At 41.1% G+C, this 19,880-nt stretch overlaps 1 protein-coding gene and 1 long non-coding RNA gene across 3 annotated transcripts in view; one reads left to right on the top strand and one right to left on the bottom strand.

Annotated features, from left to right (window-relative positions):
• The window catches only part of LOC126921382 (uncharacterized), a 133,935-nt gene that overhangs the window by 82,635 nt on the left and 31,420 nt on the right, over window positions 1-19,880 (bottom strand). The gene's annotated exons all lie outside the window — the stretch shown is intronic.
• LOC126921357 (storkhead-box protein 2) overlaps window positions 1-19,880 on the top strand; it is a 111,859-nt gene that overhangs the window by 67,148 nt on the left and 24,831 nt on the right. For both annotated transcript variants that reach the window (XM_050732871.1, XM_050732872.1), the window contains exon 3: window positions 4,917-5,112. In XM_050732871.1, the coding sequence (XP_050588828.1) occupies window positions 4,917-5,112 (196 nt within the window). The remainder of the gene's footprint in view (window positions 1-4,916; window positions 5,113-19,880) is intronic.

Consider the following 19,880-nt stretch of genomic DNA (forward strand, 5'->3'; position numbering starts at 1 on the left):
TGTTTAAAAAAATGTCACGTTAGAAAAATCACATTCCATCAAACTCATATTACATACAGAAAACTTCATATAAAATCAGAATTATTAACGTTAAAAAATACACACAAAAAATCACCTTTAATTATGATTACTAAACTACGGGTATTTATGTAGTTAAATTCACATTTTTGTAAACATTATAAAAGAACTGGTATCTGAGTAGAAATTTGTTTTATCTACGAAATATTATAGCGAGTCTATTTTGAGTATTTTACATATTTTTGCATATTATATATCAACAGTCTCCACATTTTCGTATCTTTAACTTTCCCAACAATGTATTCCGTTGATATTTCTTTCTTGGTATAGGTATCACATTATACAATGGTTAGCAGTATTTTCAAGCATACCGCGGCTCCCTCTCATAGTTCTTTTCATTCTTCCTGGTGTTATCGTAAGTAATGGTCGCTCAAGAAGAACAACGATCAAGTTTATGTACTGTTTACACGGTCTTCGACCGCTTTCTTCATGCATCGTTCCCAGACGCACGTTTTTCCATCGCGGTGAATTTATGCGACGCGAATACTGCCCTTGAAAATTCCTTTCCGCATTCTGTGCGCATAGAACGATTTGTCGGAAGAATCTTGTAATTATATTGCACTAACTAATTAATAAAAGTGATTTCAAAGTAGTTTGGTATTTACTCTATGGTAATATTTTTTATTTAAATTTTTATTGAAAGGAATTTGGCTATTCGCCGTGATATTAAAGAATTTTGTAACGAATTTTGTAGCACCCAAATTAATGTGAAACATTCTCAATGATGGTAATAATGAAATTCGCGTATGTCGTATCTGTTGGAATATTGAAGAATGGAAACAACAAAGTTAAAACTGAGCAACCGCTTTCTTTCTTGTACGCAATGGACCAAGAAGACTGAGGTTGCAAACCATAGGAAGAGGTTTCGTTTCGAGATGAAGAGTTCGTGAAAGAAACGATTTCGTGAAATCGATGTGGTCGATGTTATGCGTCCGCGTGAGATACGAATCAACGACCGTCGACAAAAGAAAGTTTGACGTAATCGAGGGAGTTTCACCTGCCGAAACACAAAAGCGATCAAACGATAGCAATTCCCCGAGATTGGTCAAAACTGCATCGAAGAATTGCGAGATCCGTCGTCATCCTTGAGGGCGCCTTGACACGAATAAATCTGTTAAATCACCGCGTTAAGTAACGTCTTAATAAAAGCTGAAATGTTACTACCTACGATTCTCTCACGTGGCTTGTATTGCGATTATGTCCATATACCTTTCAATTTAATTCTTTTTACGACAAATTTTATACTTTGATGGATGGTAATCTTACTGTTAAATGATTAATATCCAAATGATTATTTCTTTACTCAATCGTAACCTTAACGATTTAAACTTGTAAACAATGACTTGCACTAAACATATCACCTCATAATTTGGTGTTATTACAATTATTCCTTAAATGGACCATTATCTCGTCTTATACTAGCGAAAAATCATCCAAAAGAATTCACAGATAATGCGTAACTATTTTCACCGATTGGAAATCGAACAGAGCTGTTATTGGCCAATCTTTACTTCCGAACGATGGAACCTTCCTGCTGCGACGAATTATATGTAGTAAATCGAATCGAGAACAGCACGAAACTCTCTCGTTTTGTGGCTGTGCAGTCGAGCAACGCGAAATTCCCATCGCGGCGATCGTACTGCGCATTTCGAATTGGGACGATCAGAGTACTAAGGAACTCGAGTATGCTTTAAGGGATGTTATAAAGGATAACTACTTTCCTGTTTACGTGTGTATACTTGAAAAGTATTCTCGTGGCATTTTGAGACTCGCTCGGAAGAATATCTTTCGTTTCCGCGATTCGAGCACCGATATTTTGCCAAGCTGAAAGTTTCTAGAGCTTGACATCCACCGAATTATTTATTCCAATTTCCATTTTAATAATGCAAATGCAGAAGTTTTTAATTAATTAAGTCTTCATACAAGATGGATTTCTTCTGTTTGAAATTCTAATGATTATTAAAGAAATTAATTGTTCAAAATATCTTCGTTATATGCTAGAATTTCGATAGTAACGACCATAATCGTATACCGTCATCTATCGTCGATAATATTCGAACGATGGACATAAATTAAGAAAGTTAAAATACGTATTTATAAGTTTTATATTTGATAGTCTAATAATATAATATATAATATTGTAGGATCTTTACCACAATTAGTTTATTTACAATAAATGGATTAAACAGATGTTGGTTAAACAGGAAACGATGGTTGTTTAATATGATCTAATCACAATAACGCATTATAATTAAGACAACTAGATAGTTAATTTGCAACTCTCGTCACCACGGATCCGACAACGCTAGCAACATTATTTCCTTAACTTCTCGATTCACACTCTCTGGCTTCACAACTAACACTGACTGTTAATTTGTCTTTGTCCCTTAGCAACCCCTTGTCTTTTGTCTTAGCCTCACGTCTTTTATCTTGGTCCCACCATACACATGTTTCACAACCGCTTGTTTATAATTCGCCCGATATCTCTTAGGCCTTTCGTCCACGATACTACAATATATAATATATAATATATAATATAGTATAATAAATCTAATAATATAATTAGATTATTAAACGTCTTTATGGTATCGCAGATATAGTTCAATAATTCAGCCAATTTTATAACTCAACATTGCCAAAGTATCGAGCACACTGGATTATTGGAATTTTACGACAACTTAATTTTTGAAAGTATCAGTCATTTCATTCAGAAATATCTTATTTTCGACGCACGGGAATGATTTTTAGCCCGAATTGGATATCGTTAGCGAAAAGTCACGCCCTGAGAGCACAAGTGCCATTACGGTCGATACACGGTCGGATTATTCGCGACGTTTCGGGCAGGAGCTCGTTGAACGCTTTCAATCGGGGCTCCAAGTGAAAAATGTCCTGTCAGGTGCAGAGAGTCAGACCCTATCGAAGGTCCTCCAACATAGGAGCTGCGTTGAATGAGCAAAAGGAAAACGGGAATACAAAAAAATTTGTGGAGAAAACGTTTCACCAGTGCACAGCACTAAATTGGTAGTAAGATTGTTGGCATCGAATATAGTGAAAAGTATTATTAAAAATGACTGGCTTTGAAAAACAAGAAACTGAAAGACCAGATTTAAATCGACGATCACGTAAGGTAAGTCGAATATATAGGATAACACTTTTTCATATAATCCTTCCTTTTTTGAGAAAATCGAATATTAAATACGTACTTATATTAGAACTCAGCCAGTTTCTGACTTGACAGAATTGGCGATCGACAGGACATTAGTTATAAATTATCCTATAAATGAAAATAAGTCGAATATTGACAATGAAGTCTTTTCGTTTGAAACCACGTCTTCAAGAAAACCAAGTTTGAAGATTTATCGACATACTCAAACACCATTTTAAGGCACATGCATTGTACTGCGAAGTTAATCAAGGATATGTGTTTGCTCAATAAATATATTTCATACCCGAACAAGTTGTCTTTAGTTTCTACGACTTCCCGTAGTTATAAATTTCTCAAACATAATAAAAATTAAAAATTCGAATTATAGCTTCATGCACGATATGACAGTCCTGCAATTAAACTAGTTGCAAATAGAATTTGAGCAAGGTTACAACGCGAGAAAGTACACTAAAATCAAAAGAAGCGTGTGATTAATGCCGAAGAAAGTAAGTAGAGAGAGGAAGTAGCAATGGATAAGCGACGAGAAAAATATCGCAATTTGCGATAACCACGAGAAACGTATTCTTGCGATATATTAAGTCGTGAACAGAGCAATAACCGTGGTCACGAAACGAAAACAACTATGTTTCCTTATCTCAACCTTTCTGAAGAAAGAAACAAATCTTTTAACAACGATCCTCTCTTACCTCTAAACGAGTCTTTCTAATCTCGGCATAATACATTGCATAAGAAAAGATTTAACTTTCTAACTCATTATATAAACATAAACGCGTGCAACATTATGCTCATTCAACGTGACTAATTACCGATTTATCATTTATTTACTTGCTCTTACTATTACTATCTATTACCATTATTTAAGAAAAGTCGTAGCGAGAAAAACTTTCGTTCCAAATATCTATCATCCTTTGAAAACCTTTGACGACAAGAGTAACATCAAAGCTACATGATTTACGGGTCACGTGTGACTCCTCCTTCCACCTCCAATAGAGAGACGAACATCATGAAATGGACAAAAGCATAATGCGTTGTATTCCATCCGCACAAAGGCCGCAATGAATCATAGTAGCCCGTGAATCGACCAATCGATTCGTCCACTTCTCTCTAATTTCATGGTTTATCGTGAAGCACAGAGGGAGAACAAAGTTCATTGATCACGTAGCGAGACAGAGAAGGAAAGGAAGGAAAAGGGCAATCGTCGGTGAAAATCCTGCGAGGCCATTCATTTATGAGTACGTACTGTCTGGCTTATTCGACCCCCATCATGGCTTACGCCTATATATACGGACCGTAACTACATGGGGAACCGGGGAAAACTACGAGGGTGGCACAGTTTCGGAGTTTGTGAGAAGGGTGAACGCCAGCCAGCCCCGTGGCACTAAACACTTAACTGCCCGACCGTATTTTACAGAATGAATCCTAAGATTCTATCTTTCGTACGACCGCTATCTCGGTAATGGAGGATTCACCTTTATGGCACTGTAGTCGACAATTTGGCGAAATTTACATTTGCGGACCATCTGTTACGCAACGTCAAAGAGAATTATGATTATCAGGTTGCCGATATTTGTGTAGATTTATTTTTATATTATTATTTTTATATTAGAATTATTTTTATAAACATGGCTAAAGAAATGAAATACACATGTAATTGTGATTCAAATTGTTTCAGAGCTTTTTGGAGGCGAACTCCAAATGCTGGTGGAACGCAGCCTTGGTGGACGCAACCCGACAACTCAGGTACAAGGGTCACGTGTCACCTGGGGTGCTGATGGTCGGTGGACCACCCTGTGCCCTCGAGGTCTTGAGGGCAGCCTGGGCTCGGAATGTCCTACGACCGCCGGCCGATCACGCGATAACTTGCCTTGGTAAGTACATTCTCAAGCTTCTAACCACGATTACCCTCAATTTTTACGTACTCCTTCGTCCTTTTCAAACCAAGTTGTTACGTACAACGACCGAGACCTGTTCTAATCGTACCGATTAATTACAGAACGATTTATTTCGAATGCTAATGAAACTCGAATCGAACGCATCAGCGACATGCGTCGATTATATCGCTGATCGAGAGAACGTCCGATGCCCATAGCTGGAATGGACGCGCGTACACCGTTGCAAATAAACAGAACTGCTATGCCACGCGGTTGTATCTCGTGTCGTTAGCGGAAGCGGATGATAATGCAAATTGGATATGGCGTTAACGTTTGGTTGTGCATCGCGCTAGTATACGTTTAAATCGAGGAGAGCAACGTATCTCACCGGCTTTATCTTTACGCAACTATGGTTCTTGCATTATCGGCACCGCTTTACCGCGTTCCTTTGTGCAAGTATTCGAGTTCCAAGGAAGTCAAGCGGCGTATTCCATGCTCTTACGCGCTACCATGTGCTACCTAAGTATCGTTCGCTGTTGTCGTTCCGTGTGTCTCTAAATGCCTCTACGAAATTCATTTCTAACAGCGGCGAATAGGAACGCGAACGATACCGTCGATAGCATGTGATGTTTTTCTGTTTTTTGTCTTCTCGTGTACCTTTTTCACCAGCACGTTATTCATCGACGTGCCCTCCATCTTCTTTTTTCATTCCACACCACCACTATTGCCATTTTTGCGCATCGTGTTCCTCTATCTATATACACCTACGCACCACTACCTCGCATACCAAACGTATGCTAATGCGTGTAAGTTCCAAGGTACATTGGCGTAACAGCGCAATTAATAACGTCATGACTACAACGTTCGGTCGCAGAGGTAGCTGGATCACCTGCATGGTTTGTTGGATTTTCGAGTCGATTACGTTTTACTGGCCCCGTCGTAGCTATCTCCACAGCTACGATCGAAATAATTCCGATGGAAACTTATGCCGCGTCCTCATTGAAGCAACAATGCTTATCGTCGTCGCTGCAGAGCGCTCAACAAAGATATTAACTCGTAGAAACATTTTGCAGCAACGTAATCGAAAGAATTCACGCGTTGATCATCATGTAGAAATACCACGACACGAAATTTCCACTCGAAAAACTTCGACCTGGAACTTGATTACACAATGCGGCAGTTACATAACGTGTAGCAGACAGTTATCGAAACATCCGTAAAATACACGTTTGGCATTTCACCATAAAACTCGAGCCAATCGTAACGTTAAAACAACGAGTCACGATGTCAGCCGATTCCTCGCATTATCCAACACCACGGTTGGCTAAAATTTCCGCTTTATCAGGAGGATTTTGTCAGCCGCCGCGCCGGCTGATAAACGCGTTCAAACACACAGCAGGGTACACGCGCCTATGCGACTCGCTGCTCCGGCGGTGTCTCCTTGTAAAAAGCAAACGATAGCCTGCTACGTTCTACGTCGTTTATCTGCTTGGATTATAGAGCATCCGTGGTATCTAGGGGCCGCTTTCCTTATATGCTCGCTTTTCTTCTTCCTTCCCCTCCCTTTTCGCGTGTCTCTTTTCTATTGCCTCGGTATCTCCTTCTTCATTTTCCTTATTTTTTCCTTCTTCCCTTCCCGCAGGCCGGCTCTCGTATGCCTTAGACACTTAGATACACCTACACTCGGCTATCTCGCGTATCGGTTTTATGCTAATGTATATGCATTCCAACATGCCCGGACACAGTCATATAATTAATGATACCTTGTTCTCGCGGTTACTTTTTTCTACAAGAGGATTTAGAAAACTTCGTACATTGTTCGCGGCCTCGTTCGTTACCGCGTTCTCGTGATGAATACCTACGAATACCAATGACCCGAGCTTTAACGCGAGATACACCCTTATTCATGGGGTTATTAAGAAATGTTAATTTTGTATTGTACGTGGTAATTGATCTAGATCGCTAGAGAAACAATTAACATACGATGAAAAATCGTGGAAGCTGTTTGCAGCAGTTTTAGAAAATAATAGCGAATTGATAATTATACGTAGACATAACTGTACAGTGTTTTCTATAAATGTAGTTGAAAGAATTTTGAGACAACTCAAATGGCCCAAAATTTAAATCTGCTTTATGAAATCGTTTGTATTGTGGGAAATGATCAAGTAACGCCATATAAAACATAGCAGTATATTAGAACAGAATTATATAAATATCGAAATTAACTGAAACAGTAATCGTGAGATAGAATGAATAAAAACGTTTATTACATACATAATTGTTGATGCTGACCATACGTGATCTTTACAATCTAAAATTTCAAACGAAGTTTGATTTCCAAATGAATTAACAGTTTCTATTTTGTTTTTCTGTAAGTGTCCTGATAAACGGCATAATGTAGATCGTTCGGTTATACTCAAGCTAAAACCGAAATTGATCGCGTGTCGCAGCTCAAAGTCACCCCAGCCATATAATAAAATGCTACCCTTCAACGAGTATCGATACGAGATCCACCTTCATCTCCCATATAAATATCTTCCACTATGCTGGTAGCGGAGAGTCTTTGTAATATCTGTGAAAACTGTCGGCTTAACACCGTGAAATCTCGACTCTCTAAGAGTATTACGCAAGCAAGAACAGCCGCGAATCTTCGAATGGTTTTCGACGAGTTTATCGAAAAATGTAATCTGAAAAAAGGGGGCTGTTGAGCAAGGCGGCTTTATCGTCGATCATTAAAGAGGCACCGATGGTAATGTAAATGAATCGTGGCGTAAAGTTCTTCGCCTTTCTCGCCGAGAAGATCCGTGCCAACGGCAGCAGGCACGGATCTTAAATCGCGAAGTTGCCTTATCTCGAGTACCTTATCTTTACGCGGCTACGGTTCTCGCTTTATCGATACCAGTTTACCCGCGTAGCGTTTAGATGAGTTTGCCCTTGCAACCAGAGACACGCGACGCGTTTGCACGAGCGTGCAAACAGCAACAGCAGTCTCTCATTTATTAACAACGATCGTCTCAAGCACGAACGTCGAAATCGTTCGTTCATATTCCAGTTTAAAGATTGCGACATACCGACATTTTCTTCGTCGTCTAACGTTTCTTCCCTCTTTCCTATCGCCTCGTTTGCATACGTTCTGCTCCAAATTCAACATTCCTATCTCCGTCGCAGGCGCGCGTATCTCGGCGACTAGCACGCGCTGACACCTATGTGATTTCGTTCCTCGCCATTCTTTTCCTCTTTACCATCGTCTTTGCGTTCCTTAGCTTCTTTTCTCTCTTTCTCTTCTTCGAACCACCGTGCTTCCCTTCCCACCCTGTCGGCATTCTTTTTACTCTCTTTCCACTTTTTTACACATCGTCCGCTTGTATCTACACACGCCTACGCATGACTATCTCGCATACCAGGCTTATGCTAATGCACGCGCATATCAACGCTCACTGGCGTAGGAGCTCGTTTAATATTATCCCCGCGCCGTGTGACCTTATTTTTACGAGGTTGTTGCACGAAATTACGACGCTACGCTTCCTTCTTCTGCCGTCTCCTCTTTCAAGCTCGTCGGAAATTTTTCTTTTTCCTAACTCGAGAGAATTCGTTCGGAAGGTCGCCAACGGCGCAACCGAGCCGATCTCCCGGATGATCAAGCGCGTATCTGGAGGGCACTGGTCGTTCGTGTCAGAAATTCGAGAGGGAAAGGGCTTCGAGGATGCGGTTGTATGTAAAAGACACAACAATTCCCTTCGACTCGTTGCAAGATTTTCCATTCTCTTCTCGCGTATAAGTTGAAATGGACGAGAAATATCATGTTAATGTCCCGATAAATTCGCGATTTCTCCGTAGTTGCGAGCAACGCACACGTTCGTGCGTGAACATAACGCGCGAAGCGAAGCGAGTTTCACGCCGGCAACATAATTGGTCTCTCGTCTACCTCGTGGACGCCGGACGGCTTATCCGATCTCTCTATTTCCCTTCTTTCATCGTTTCGTTGGCTGTGTGTCACGAGAATGGCAAGCGGGATCCATAAAAGCGGCCGTAGTCGCATGCCTTGTCTGCTCGATCACTATCGATTTCGCAGAGCTACCTCAAAACGTACGCATCAAGGACAAGCATTACGCGCCGATGCTAACTACAAAGATTCCTCCCTCGACGCGATAGTAAAACGAGATCCGTAATTTGCGACTTCTAATCTCGTTATAGAAATTGCGTTTTATAGAAATGAAAACATTGGTCGTTACTCGTGGTTAAGATTTATCTTGCCGAACTATCTTTGCACGAAATGAATGTACCGTTTGTATCTTCCGAAGGGATGATTCATTGCATTTCCTATGGGAACCGACTAATGGAAGGCGATATCTATCCATCGAAATTACCAGATTTAATTCAGTACTAGATAATGTAAGAATGTAATATAAGAATTAAATAGAAAATTTGTAACTCGTTAAGAAATTTGACGCCTAAACATACAGTACAATCTTCCTCGCATCCTACAAGCTTTTCCGTGCATTAAAAGTTACCTTCTTTCCGTCGTAATATTTTCATCCGCACAAAGGGTGATATGAAACTTGTAAATTTCGTGTAAGTGAATTTATTTTAACCGAATGAAGTATTGTATTGCATATCTTTTATAATATAAAACTACGTTTTATGTGATTTCCTTATAAGCAGAAAAACTGAGAATAGCCAAGGAACAACCATACGCTCATGGCAGAAATATCCGTAACTTCCACGGGAAGGAGTTAAGATTGCATCGCTTTTATGCTACTCTGTACATGATAACCACGCAAAGTTTACAGATTTAATCGATTAGAGGGTAGCACAAGCATAGCAGTATTACAAATTTGAAATTCATAATGGAGAGCTTCATGAACAATTACAAGTAAATGATCCTTGCATCATGCTGCTATGTTATGTACTATACAATTCTTTCAGTGTCCGTACAAGCTCCTCTATAAATTGAGAGTTAAGGTCGCTACTTTATACAGTATTTACACAAAACGTACAGATCTCATCGAATACCGGGTAGTACAAGAATAACACAAAAGAATAGTAAATTCGTAATTCGTACTTGATGCGCAATTATAAATGCACGATCCTCGCATTATGCTACATATTATCCCAATATACAGGGATACCATACAATTCTTTCGTCGTTGCTACAACCGTTTCCCACGCATTTAAAATTAAGATCGGATCGCTTTTGTGTAACTCCGTACATGGTGTATTTACGCGAAATTTGCATCTTAAATAAGGAAGAAACCTCTCTGCGAGTTAGCCATCGATTCGGTTCGTTCAACTAGACACGCAAGCCAACCTAGCACAATGCTTCTTCCCTAGCACGTAACTTTACAAGTTGCGCTGCATCCGCAAAAGATCATTCAATCATAAGAGCGTCAACATTGTCCGACTTGTCCGATCACTGCGACTCACAGCCGTACGCACCGATAACCGGCCGATAAATATCCCCGTGTCGCCTGATCACGACCAAGCTATACGAACCTGTCCTGTTAAAGCCATACAAGAACAAGACAATTGTAACCCACGTGCCAGCCTGTGCACCAACCCTCCTATCATTTTCTAGTCAGAGAAAGGGACGTTGTTAGGTCATGCCAGCTATAGAAACGCTATCCACGTCCCTTCCCCCTATTTCCGCCACTTCGTCGCGCCCCTATGTGAAATCTATACGCCGGACACGGCAGCACCGAGTGTCGATAAATCAGGCTCTGCGAGTCTATGCGCGGTTGCCTGCATTCCGGGGCAATTGATTAAGCCGCCATGCAGTATTGGATAAATGTACCCGACAAGCGGCGCGTTTCCATACATAATTTTCTAACGAACGATATATCGGCCGTTTAGGTGGCCTACCGATAATCCGACTTTGAAGCGACGACACATTAGAAGGAACGCGAGCTATTAAAGGTCGCCAGCGAATAGCCATTATTCATTGATAAGGCGTGGAAAGATCGCCGCTTGATTTACGAGGACGTTTCACTTCGTTGAACTACTTCGACCGCTAATTAGGACATCTACATTGATCGAGCTTGGTACATGCTTACTTTTATGTAACACTTTTACATAATTTACGGTGTCTAGGTTTCTTCTTTCTTCTTTTTTCCTCGTTTTTTATTCACGTAACTCGACGAAGATCCGTCTCGACGAAACCTATCGCGTTCTTGGGAATCTAATTCCTGGTGTTCCATTATCGACACCAAGCAAACACGGGTATCGTTGCTCAGTAACCGATGCACTGTATCAGTGTTACAGACAGCCATCCGTATCCGTATGTATAGGACGACGCAACGATCGTCGACTTGTGAAAGTCATAATTTTAATAATTCGTCGTTATCTTTAGATAGAAAGACAGAAAGGAAGGAAAAGAGTGTCTCGATAAGGTTGATCGACTTAAGTCGGAAAGACCATGAGAACCGAGATCGGTGAATCGATCGAGATTAACCTATTATCTGTGCATGTCTTTCCGTTCCTTTTTTCCCCCTTGCGGCGTAAACGATCGCGATCAAGGTTGTTATTTCGATATCGAAACGATCAATTATCACTTTTATCGGGTGAAAAGCGTGGCGGGCTGTAATGGACGGTTGCAACACGGTTTTCATTCCACGCGTATCTCACTCATACGTGCATGCGACAATGAAACACAGTGCGACAGACGCACTTGTACTTTCACGCCCGGCGACCTGGCTGCAGGTCTCCCACTGCTTCCGGAAAGACCAACGTTGGGGAAAACGTCTAATTCGCTATAAATTTATCTCGGTATGCCGGGTATTAGCATACACGACGCTTGTTGGACAACCTGGAAAGAAGGTCTCCGTTATCGTGAATAACAATAAGCGGCAGAGCACGACTTGGAAAGTGGTTTATGAGTTGTTCCCCGCGATATCCCGCAGATCGCACTCGCAGGATCGCCGAGGCGATTCGCTTCGCTTCACCACACGCCAGAATTGGCGCATTCCTCTCCGAGATATATCGATAGCCGCACGCTTCTTGCTACAACGGCGCATGCATTATGCCGATAGATACTTGTTTCGAGGTCCCGGCCACGTGGATCGTTCAAATGAGAATTCCAGATGCTAATGCGGACAAGTTAATACCTCGGCTAGATAAGGGGGCTCGTTAGAACAGAGATAATTCATATGTGGTGCCGGAAAGAACAACCGTCGCCGTTGGTTACGCTGTGTACGCACGCTTCGTTTTCGATTCGAATTAACAGACACGTCGATACAATGTACAATTACGTCGGACCGGCAGATGGAAAGAAAAATACAATCTGAAATAATCTGGGTGATGTCGATCGTTTGATCGATTCTGGAAATCGAAGCGTATCTTAGCTGTGCGAAATTGAGAATGTTCGTGAAGGTAATTGCTGTAGATCTTTATATTTCGATGAAAGAATTTTAAATACAGAGAAACCAGAAATCTTGGGAAATTAATCATCGTGAATACTTAGAAGGATATTTCGAAAATATCCAGATATAAAATACCTCGAAAAAGTAGAGTAGGGGATACTTCGAAGAAATAAAGTTGAAGACTATCTCCTCAGATCGTATCAATTCGTTTTTATAAACGTATTAAATAGACATTTTTTAAATTGCACTCTAAACAAACTTTCTCTTATATACTTCATATCTTCCAATTTTAAATTACATTCAATAATGGAGCAAGTACTAGTCCCTTTATCTCAACTCTAATATCATCTCGTCGAAATTCTTGATGCGTCTAACGCGAAATCCGAGATACATGTCGGCTGAGATCACAGTACCTTATCCCTTATGCGTATGTAATTACGTATCGATCCGACTATGATCGACTACGATCGCCCTACTGCACTAGAAAGCTCATTTTCTCTATTATGATAATTCACAATTCGTTAATAAATTTTACACTAAAGTCATAACTTTCCAGAAATATTTTAATATCAATTATCTAAAAAAATCCTCGCTATATATTCCACATTAAAGTTCCAAACATATTTATATGTTTCTGATGTATCTGAAATATATGTATAGATATGATGAAATAGACTGCATCAGATATCTCAAGTATCCAATTGCTCAAAAACTGTAAAATTTTCGTTGCCTACACAAGGATTAACAGCAGATTAACGCTCTCTACCAATGTAACTCTTCTAAATGCAAGGCTTAACTTACTCTCAACGCACGCAACGATCACATAACGATCCTATAAAGGCGCAATTCCTCGTCAATAAACGTACATAAAACCTGTTAAACACTTTGCACGCGAGCAACGTGTTCTCAAAATTTAAAGCCGATACGAAAGTGTATCGCGTTCCAGTGTTAAGCCTGGGGAGCGATTAATCGATTACATCTCGAAAACAGCTTGAACAAATAAATAAACCGTAGGAAAACGTTTTGCGTGCAACGTGGCCGTGTTTGATGCATATTCTCGAGCGCATTAGACGCGCATACGTCAACGTTGCATGAACGTGCGTTCGAACACGAACCGTTCACAATGCCGACAAGTTATGCGTACTACAGGCCGTGGATCACTCGCGATCAGCGTGTATCAAATCGTTTCTAGCCGCGTATTTATTTGTTCTGCCACTCTCGAGCGGAGCCCCGTGGGACGTTCATGTAAATTGCCATTAGTACGAGCAACGGTTGCTCACCCATAAGACTTCGGACTTGTTCGTATCCACGCAGCTAGATAGAGAGTGGAAACAGGTCCCACGGTTCCCCTCTGTTTGATTCTTCCGCCGGCAGCGGCGGTACACGAATAAAATAACAGAGAGTCACAAGTAGCTATCTATTTGCCGCGGTGTAAATGTTTATGGGCCCATCAGGCTGGCCCATGGCGTTTTCGAGTGACAACTTCCTGTCGAGTGGCAGCTGCTTTCTCACCATCTCCTAAGAGTGACAATTGAACTGATGACGGTGGGATGGAAACGCGTACACCACTGTCGTCTTACTATCAGCTTTCCTCCGTGGATCGTCTTTACGATAATGGCCGTTAGCGATCATTACGATAATGGATTGTAACGTTACTGACGTATCTTGCGCTCTATCCGCGCATCGATGTCTCCGCTTGTATTTATACGCTATATACACTGTCTACATACTGTCTTCGTTTGATAGGAGCGTGGTTACAGTTACAAAGAAATAGGGTAAACGGTAATTTTCGTGAAATAATTTCATTTACTCTTCGTTTAACATCCATCATATTTTTTGTAGGAATAATTATACCAAAAGCAAAGATATTGTATTAAAGGATTTTTTTGATCTGTTTGCACGTACAAATCATTAATGCACTATGTGTTCGTTTCGAATCTGTCGACTCTCAACGGTACTTGAAAAAGTAGCTCCGCAACTGTGGACGCATCTGTATGTAATTATAATCACAAGACAGTTATTCGTATCATTTACCACGGTGAAAATTGAATTTACTTTACCGCGGTTTCCACGCAATCTTCGTTGCATCAACAACAATAAGCGTAACAACCGCTCGCCCGATGGAGAGATCAGAAGTTGAAGACGAGCCTAGCATAGTTCCGCGTAATAAACTCGCAATTAAACGATCATTCAAGACCGGTAGCAAGACATTTCGTCTTTGCGGCGTAACGAATTCGCCTGCCTTAAATCAACATCGATTTTACCATTGATGCAGGACGCTGAGAGGTATGTGCAATTTGTAGTTGCAAGGAGGCTGCACCGAGCAACGGATAATTGCGTCGGCTAATAAATTAATCCCAGATCTCCTTAGGGCACGCCCACCACAGGCGTATATAGTATCGTCTAATAGTCTAATAAGTACCTTGCGCCGTTGCGATTGATCGGCTTGGGTCAAGGTGTCAGTGTTCGAGTAAAAACCACGCTCGGCGACTAATCAGCTCGACGACGTGAGAAAATGCGAACTTTAATTGTATCGCCCTAATTGTATCGATATTAATTGAACGACTGCCGCGTGCTTTCAATAACAGAGATTCCAGAGACCTGTTACAGATCAACGAGTTTTCTATTCTCTCACTCTGATAATATCAAGCAAATTAATTCGATCTAATTGCTCGTACATCGAGCCGATGCGTTACGACTCACGTAATTTATTAAACGTAATAGGCAGGCTTCTTTGGTTCGACAAGAAAACCGAAGCCATCGCGAAGATAGAAAAATGGCGCGTTCTTTATTTAAAATTTTATTTTCTTCGACGACGATTTATATGCGCTGTGCGACTCGTCTCGCGAAACGAGTCTCGCCGCTTATACACGTTCAAGTTACACGGCTCGCAACGAAGGGTAACTTTTATTGCCACAATCTAATTTAAGGACCAGCCGAGTTTCTCACCCCGCAATTTGGATTAATAACAAATGTAAATCAGCACTCCCCCCCCCGTCCCTTATAAACACGCTTGCCGGAGTCTGGCATTCTTTCACACGTTGTTTGTCCGCCAGCGATGACGCCATTTGCGGCCGTAGCTTTATTCGATTATTCTCGACGAGGGGTTAATGCTTTTATCGCAGCGGACGACGCGTTCCAGAAACAAACGTATCTTTTATACGATTTATTCACTTGCCTTTTTGTCCACGACGGCGACTTTGAAAAAGCGACGCGAACAAACGACGAGTTTTGTATACTTTAAGCGTGTCGAGAATGCATGAAACTCATAGTTCATGGCCTGTTCTTTCAAACAACGCTATACATAAAGGAGCTATGAACGAACAACGACTTATTTGTTTGTCAGCCGCGATATTTATTTCCCTGTTGGAATACATCGGTATACGTAGGTATATTCGTTCGCCTACTCTATCGCTAGATCCGAATATAGCTCGGCTAGGACGAAGATGACACCTAATCAACCGAGTTCAGGATCAAACGACATGAAATACAATCTCCTGTTCGATATAAATCGCAATCAGTGTTCTTCGAACATCGCGAAACTCGCCCCTCAGACGCGATTTAAAGTTACTACGAATCAAGGTACGCGCATAGGAGAATCGCCGAGCAAGAGATCTACCTCGATTCACGACGCTTGAAAATCCGGATTCGAGAGAATCTTGAGAATCTAAGATCGATCGGATCCGATCTTCGATGCGCGGAGAAAACGGCTGGGAAATTACAGTGCAGAGGAGCGGCGGTTCGGACAACAAGAAAAGGGAAGATCGTAGCATTCTATCTGCGAAAGGGAAACTCTTGCTTCTCGTGGACTATCGTGTGGTGTTGGACAAAACTCAGTTCGAATGAATTATCTATCGTGCTCTTCCAACCATGTTGTTGCGGCATGATGTCGCGGTAAAAACTTGATTCTTACCGCCGAAAAAAAGGTACAAAAAGAGGAATGACTCTTCGACGATCGGAAGGAGAAACCACGATACCGGATCTTTATTTCAGACGTGCCAGAGACAAAATGTACTATGAAAAACGATAGAGAAAAGACGAAGAGTTTCGTCGAATGGCGAGAAGAGCACGCGCTCAATTATTTCCCTCCTCGCTGAATTTTCACCTGATTGTTTATCGTTCGAGTCGTAACAGATTCGTAATAAATGGGTCTTTTACTTTTACCGCTTTGGACTAATAAATAGCAACGGGCTGGACAGAAATCTGGGCACGTCGTCGCCGGAGCGCGCTTAATAAGAAGAGAAGGATAAGGTCTCGTTTGTCTAGAGGAACATGATGCAAAGAGTGCTGGTTTATCTCGTATGAGTATAACAACGTCCGTTTACTTTCGAGAACCACGTTGACTGTTATCGCTGCATCTTAACGAGAATCGGCAATCTTCACAGAATGTCGTGCATAGACGGCCTTGCGCACTTCGCGTACCACCGTACTGGGTGTCTGGGAATTTCCTGCGTTTTAGATGAATTCTAGAAAACCTGTCCGACATTTTCTGTTCGTAAGATCAAGATCGACGTTAATCTAAGATGCGAATCCTAGGCTTTGAAATATTTTATATATTTCTTTTCTTTTCTCGAATAAGCATATTATGTCTCCTGTGCAAAACTTTTTGAAATATCGCGAGACACACTGTGTATATTTTCTGTTTTACTTTAAATATTATCGATACATCTCATCAGACCACTAATGAAATTCTAAAATATCATCGCGCGTAACACGCAATATTCGTAAAAGGATTGTGTCAGTGATCAAATACTTTCGTAAGCCAATGCACGCAATGTGTTTCCTCTGTATCAATACCTTTATCACGAAGTTATAGATTTTCTAAATCTACTATTAACTCAAAAAATATCACGATGATATTCGTTCATGTTCGACGCTGCTGTTCAATTATTTTTGTAAGACTACTTAAAATTATAATTTATGCAAACATTCGATAAATGTTGTAAATGTTTCGAAGGCATATTCGGTTGCCAGTTTAACATGAATTATAGTAGAAAGCTGAACGATGTTTCGAATCGAACAAACGAAACGAACCACTTCATTCTACGTCAGAAACGACACCCAGTATACGGGATAGCGGACTAACAGTACATAAACGTTTGTGTATTTAAACGAAATACAGTGGATGAAAAGCGTAGGAAGATCTATGCACCGATTCAGGTTTCCAGTGGATTCGTAATTGGAGAGAGTGAAAGTGCACTTTCAAAAGGTACGACCCGATATTCATACAAATTTTCCAAAACAGTACCCTCGTTAACGGTGCCTTGATTGTCGGCAATCACGTCCACGTATCGAGCGAGCACTGCTGAACGAACAGGAACAATACGAGTTATACGAATCCCACCTATATACTCGGGCGAAAACACAGCTTTCCACCCAAGTCAAGTCGAACCAATTACTCGTGACGCAACTTCTGAGATCTCCTTGGTCATCTGTTAAAACTGTTCGATTCGAGCATGCAATTTTTGCAGACTCTTTTCGGAACGGACACTGTACTGTGCTCGTTGAGTTTCAACGAGCGAAACGTTTTCAGCAAAATGCTGTATCAGAATGTAGGTTAACATAGATAGTTGCAAAAATTGAAAGATGAACGTCACGTTAGAACGCCAAGCGAATCTGCCATGCGTAGCAAGAAGCGAAACATTTTTATAGCAACAACACGGGAAAACAATGTTAAAGATATCGGTAAATCGTAGACAAGTAACTTGTATAAATATAATAATGAATTCCGTTGCTTTTGCTTAAAATCGAACATTGATAAATGGAATATTTCCAAGGATCGTCGAATTCGAAAGACACGAACAAAGAATCCACGAGCACATACAGTTCACAAAGGAATTTCGCTGAGGCAGATATTAAGGGTTGGCACGTTAAAGTACCGTGGCCTGTTCCAGCAGGAAACATATTTCTCGTTCGAGGAGGTATACGTACGCGAGGAGAAAGACGCGTAGCCGGAACGATCCAGTTCCCATGGATACTCAAACCTGTATACACATAGGCAGCAGAATTCTGCACGACTTTGCGCCGCAATGGATATTTGTTATTCATAAGCCTGCCAGTATAACTTCTGGCCGGCTTCTCGTTTGCCGATACTGACCTGCACCACCCCAGGCGTTACTCGCGTACTTCCCATTTAGATCGTGGATTCGCGATTCGTATCTTCGTTGTATCGTTGTGCGACGAGTTTCTAAATCTGACGCGTCACGCGCGCGCTTGAAACGTTAGTTAGCCTCGTTATTGGCGAAAAAGAAACAACAAAGAAATTGGGAGAAAGAGAACGTTGGCGATATAAATGGCTCGAAATGGCGTGGCATCCTTTTTACGTGATTTTACGCCGAAACACGTGCGCGATTCGCGCGAATGTAGGCTAACAGTTTGGCGTGATTCCAGCGCGAAAATTGTCGGCAATGCGTTTAATTTTCATCCTCTTGATTCGCATCGAATAGCGTTTTCATGTGACTGGACGGATTAATTGCGTCCCTTTCGGAACGCTTTTGTAGTTGCTCCGTCAATGGGATTGCGAATCCACCCAACAGGATCGAGTGTCGCGATTCATCGTTGGCCTGTTGGAAATTTGATTGAACCTCGTTTCACCGATTCGGTCTCCACAATCAAAACGTTGCGCTACTCCTGGTCTACGTAGAATGGAGTTTCCGATGAAAACGCGGATTCCAACGGGATTAAATCTGAGCAAAGCAAATGTTTCAATCGAAACGTATACATATACTATATATACGGAGTGTTTCGTTTAATTGGAAACGATAGAATATCTCGCAAGAGGTTATAGTTATGAAGAAAATGTTTTAACAAAAGTTGTTTGATTCGAAGCGGGGCACTATATAGTGGAAATTATTCTTTTTTCAGATCGAATAACGGCAGAGATTTTCAAGTTTATTTCTTTAAATGGAATTATATACTTTTTAAATACGTTACTCGATGAAGTTGACTTGAAAATTTTTCCCACTACCCGGTCCGCAAAATAACTAATTCCTCGAGAGACGTTCTACCGTTTTTAGTTAAACAAAGCACCCGTATACGAGGGAAACTTTTGGGCAACATTTTACTCTTGGTCGTCAATCACGCTTGTAAAACAATATTTCGTTTCTCTAATGTATTTCATTGTTCCGTAAGAGTACAATACGTTTTTGAGTTGGCATCTCAAGAGTTACTTGTCACCAGCCCATGAAACAATGTTCGATCGCGTATAAAGATTTAATCGCGAATTCACAATTGCCTTCGACTCGTCTTCGTGCCATCGATTCGTGGCTGCTCGTAGATCACCGGCAAATCTGCTTCGTGCATCTTCCACATCTTTGCTCGTCTTCGTGGGATTTTATCATTTTAAACGCCTGTACGATATTGTCGATAAAATATCTGCATTTCACTCGTAACCCCCGATATACGATAATT

Source organism: Bombus affinis, chromosome 10, assembly GCF_024516045.1.
Source record: "Bombus affinis isolate iyBomAffi1 chromosome 10, iyBomAffi1.2, whole genome shotgun sequence".
NCBI lineage: Eukaryota > Metazoa > Arthropoda > Insecta > Hymenoptera > Apidae > Bombus > Bombus affinis.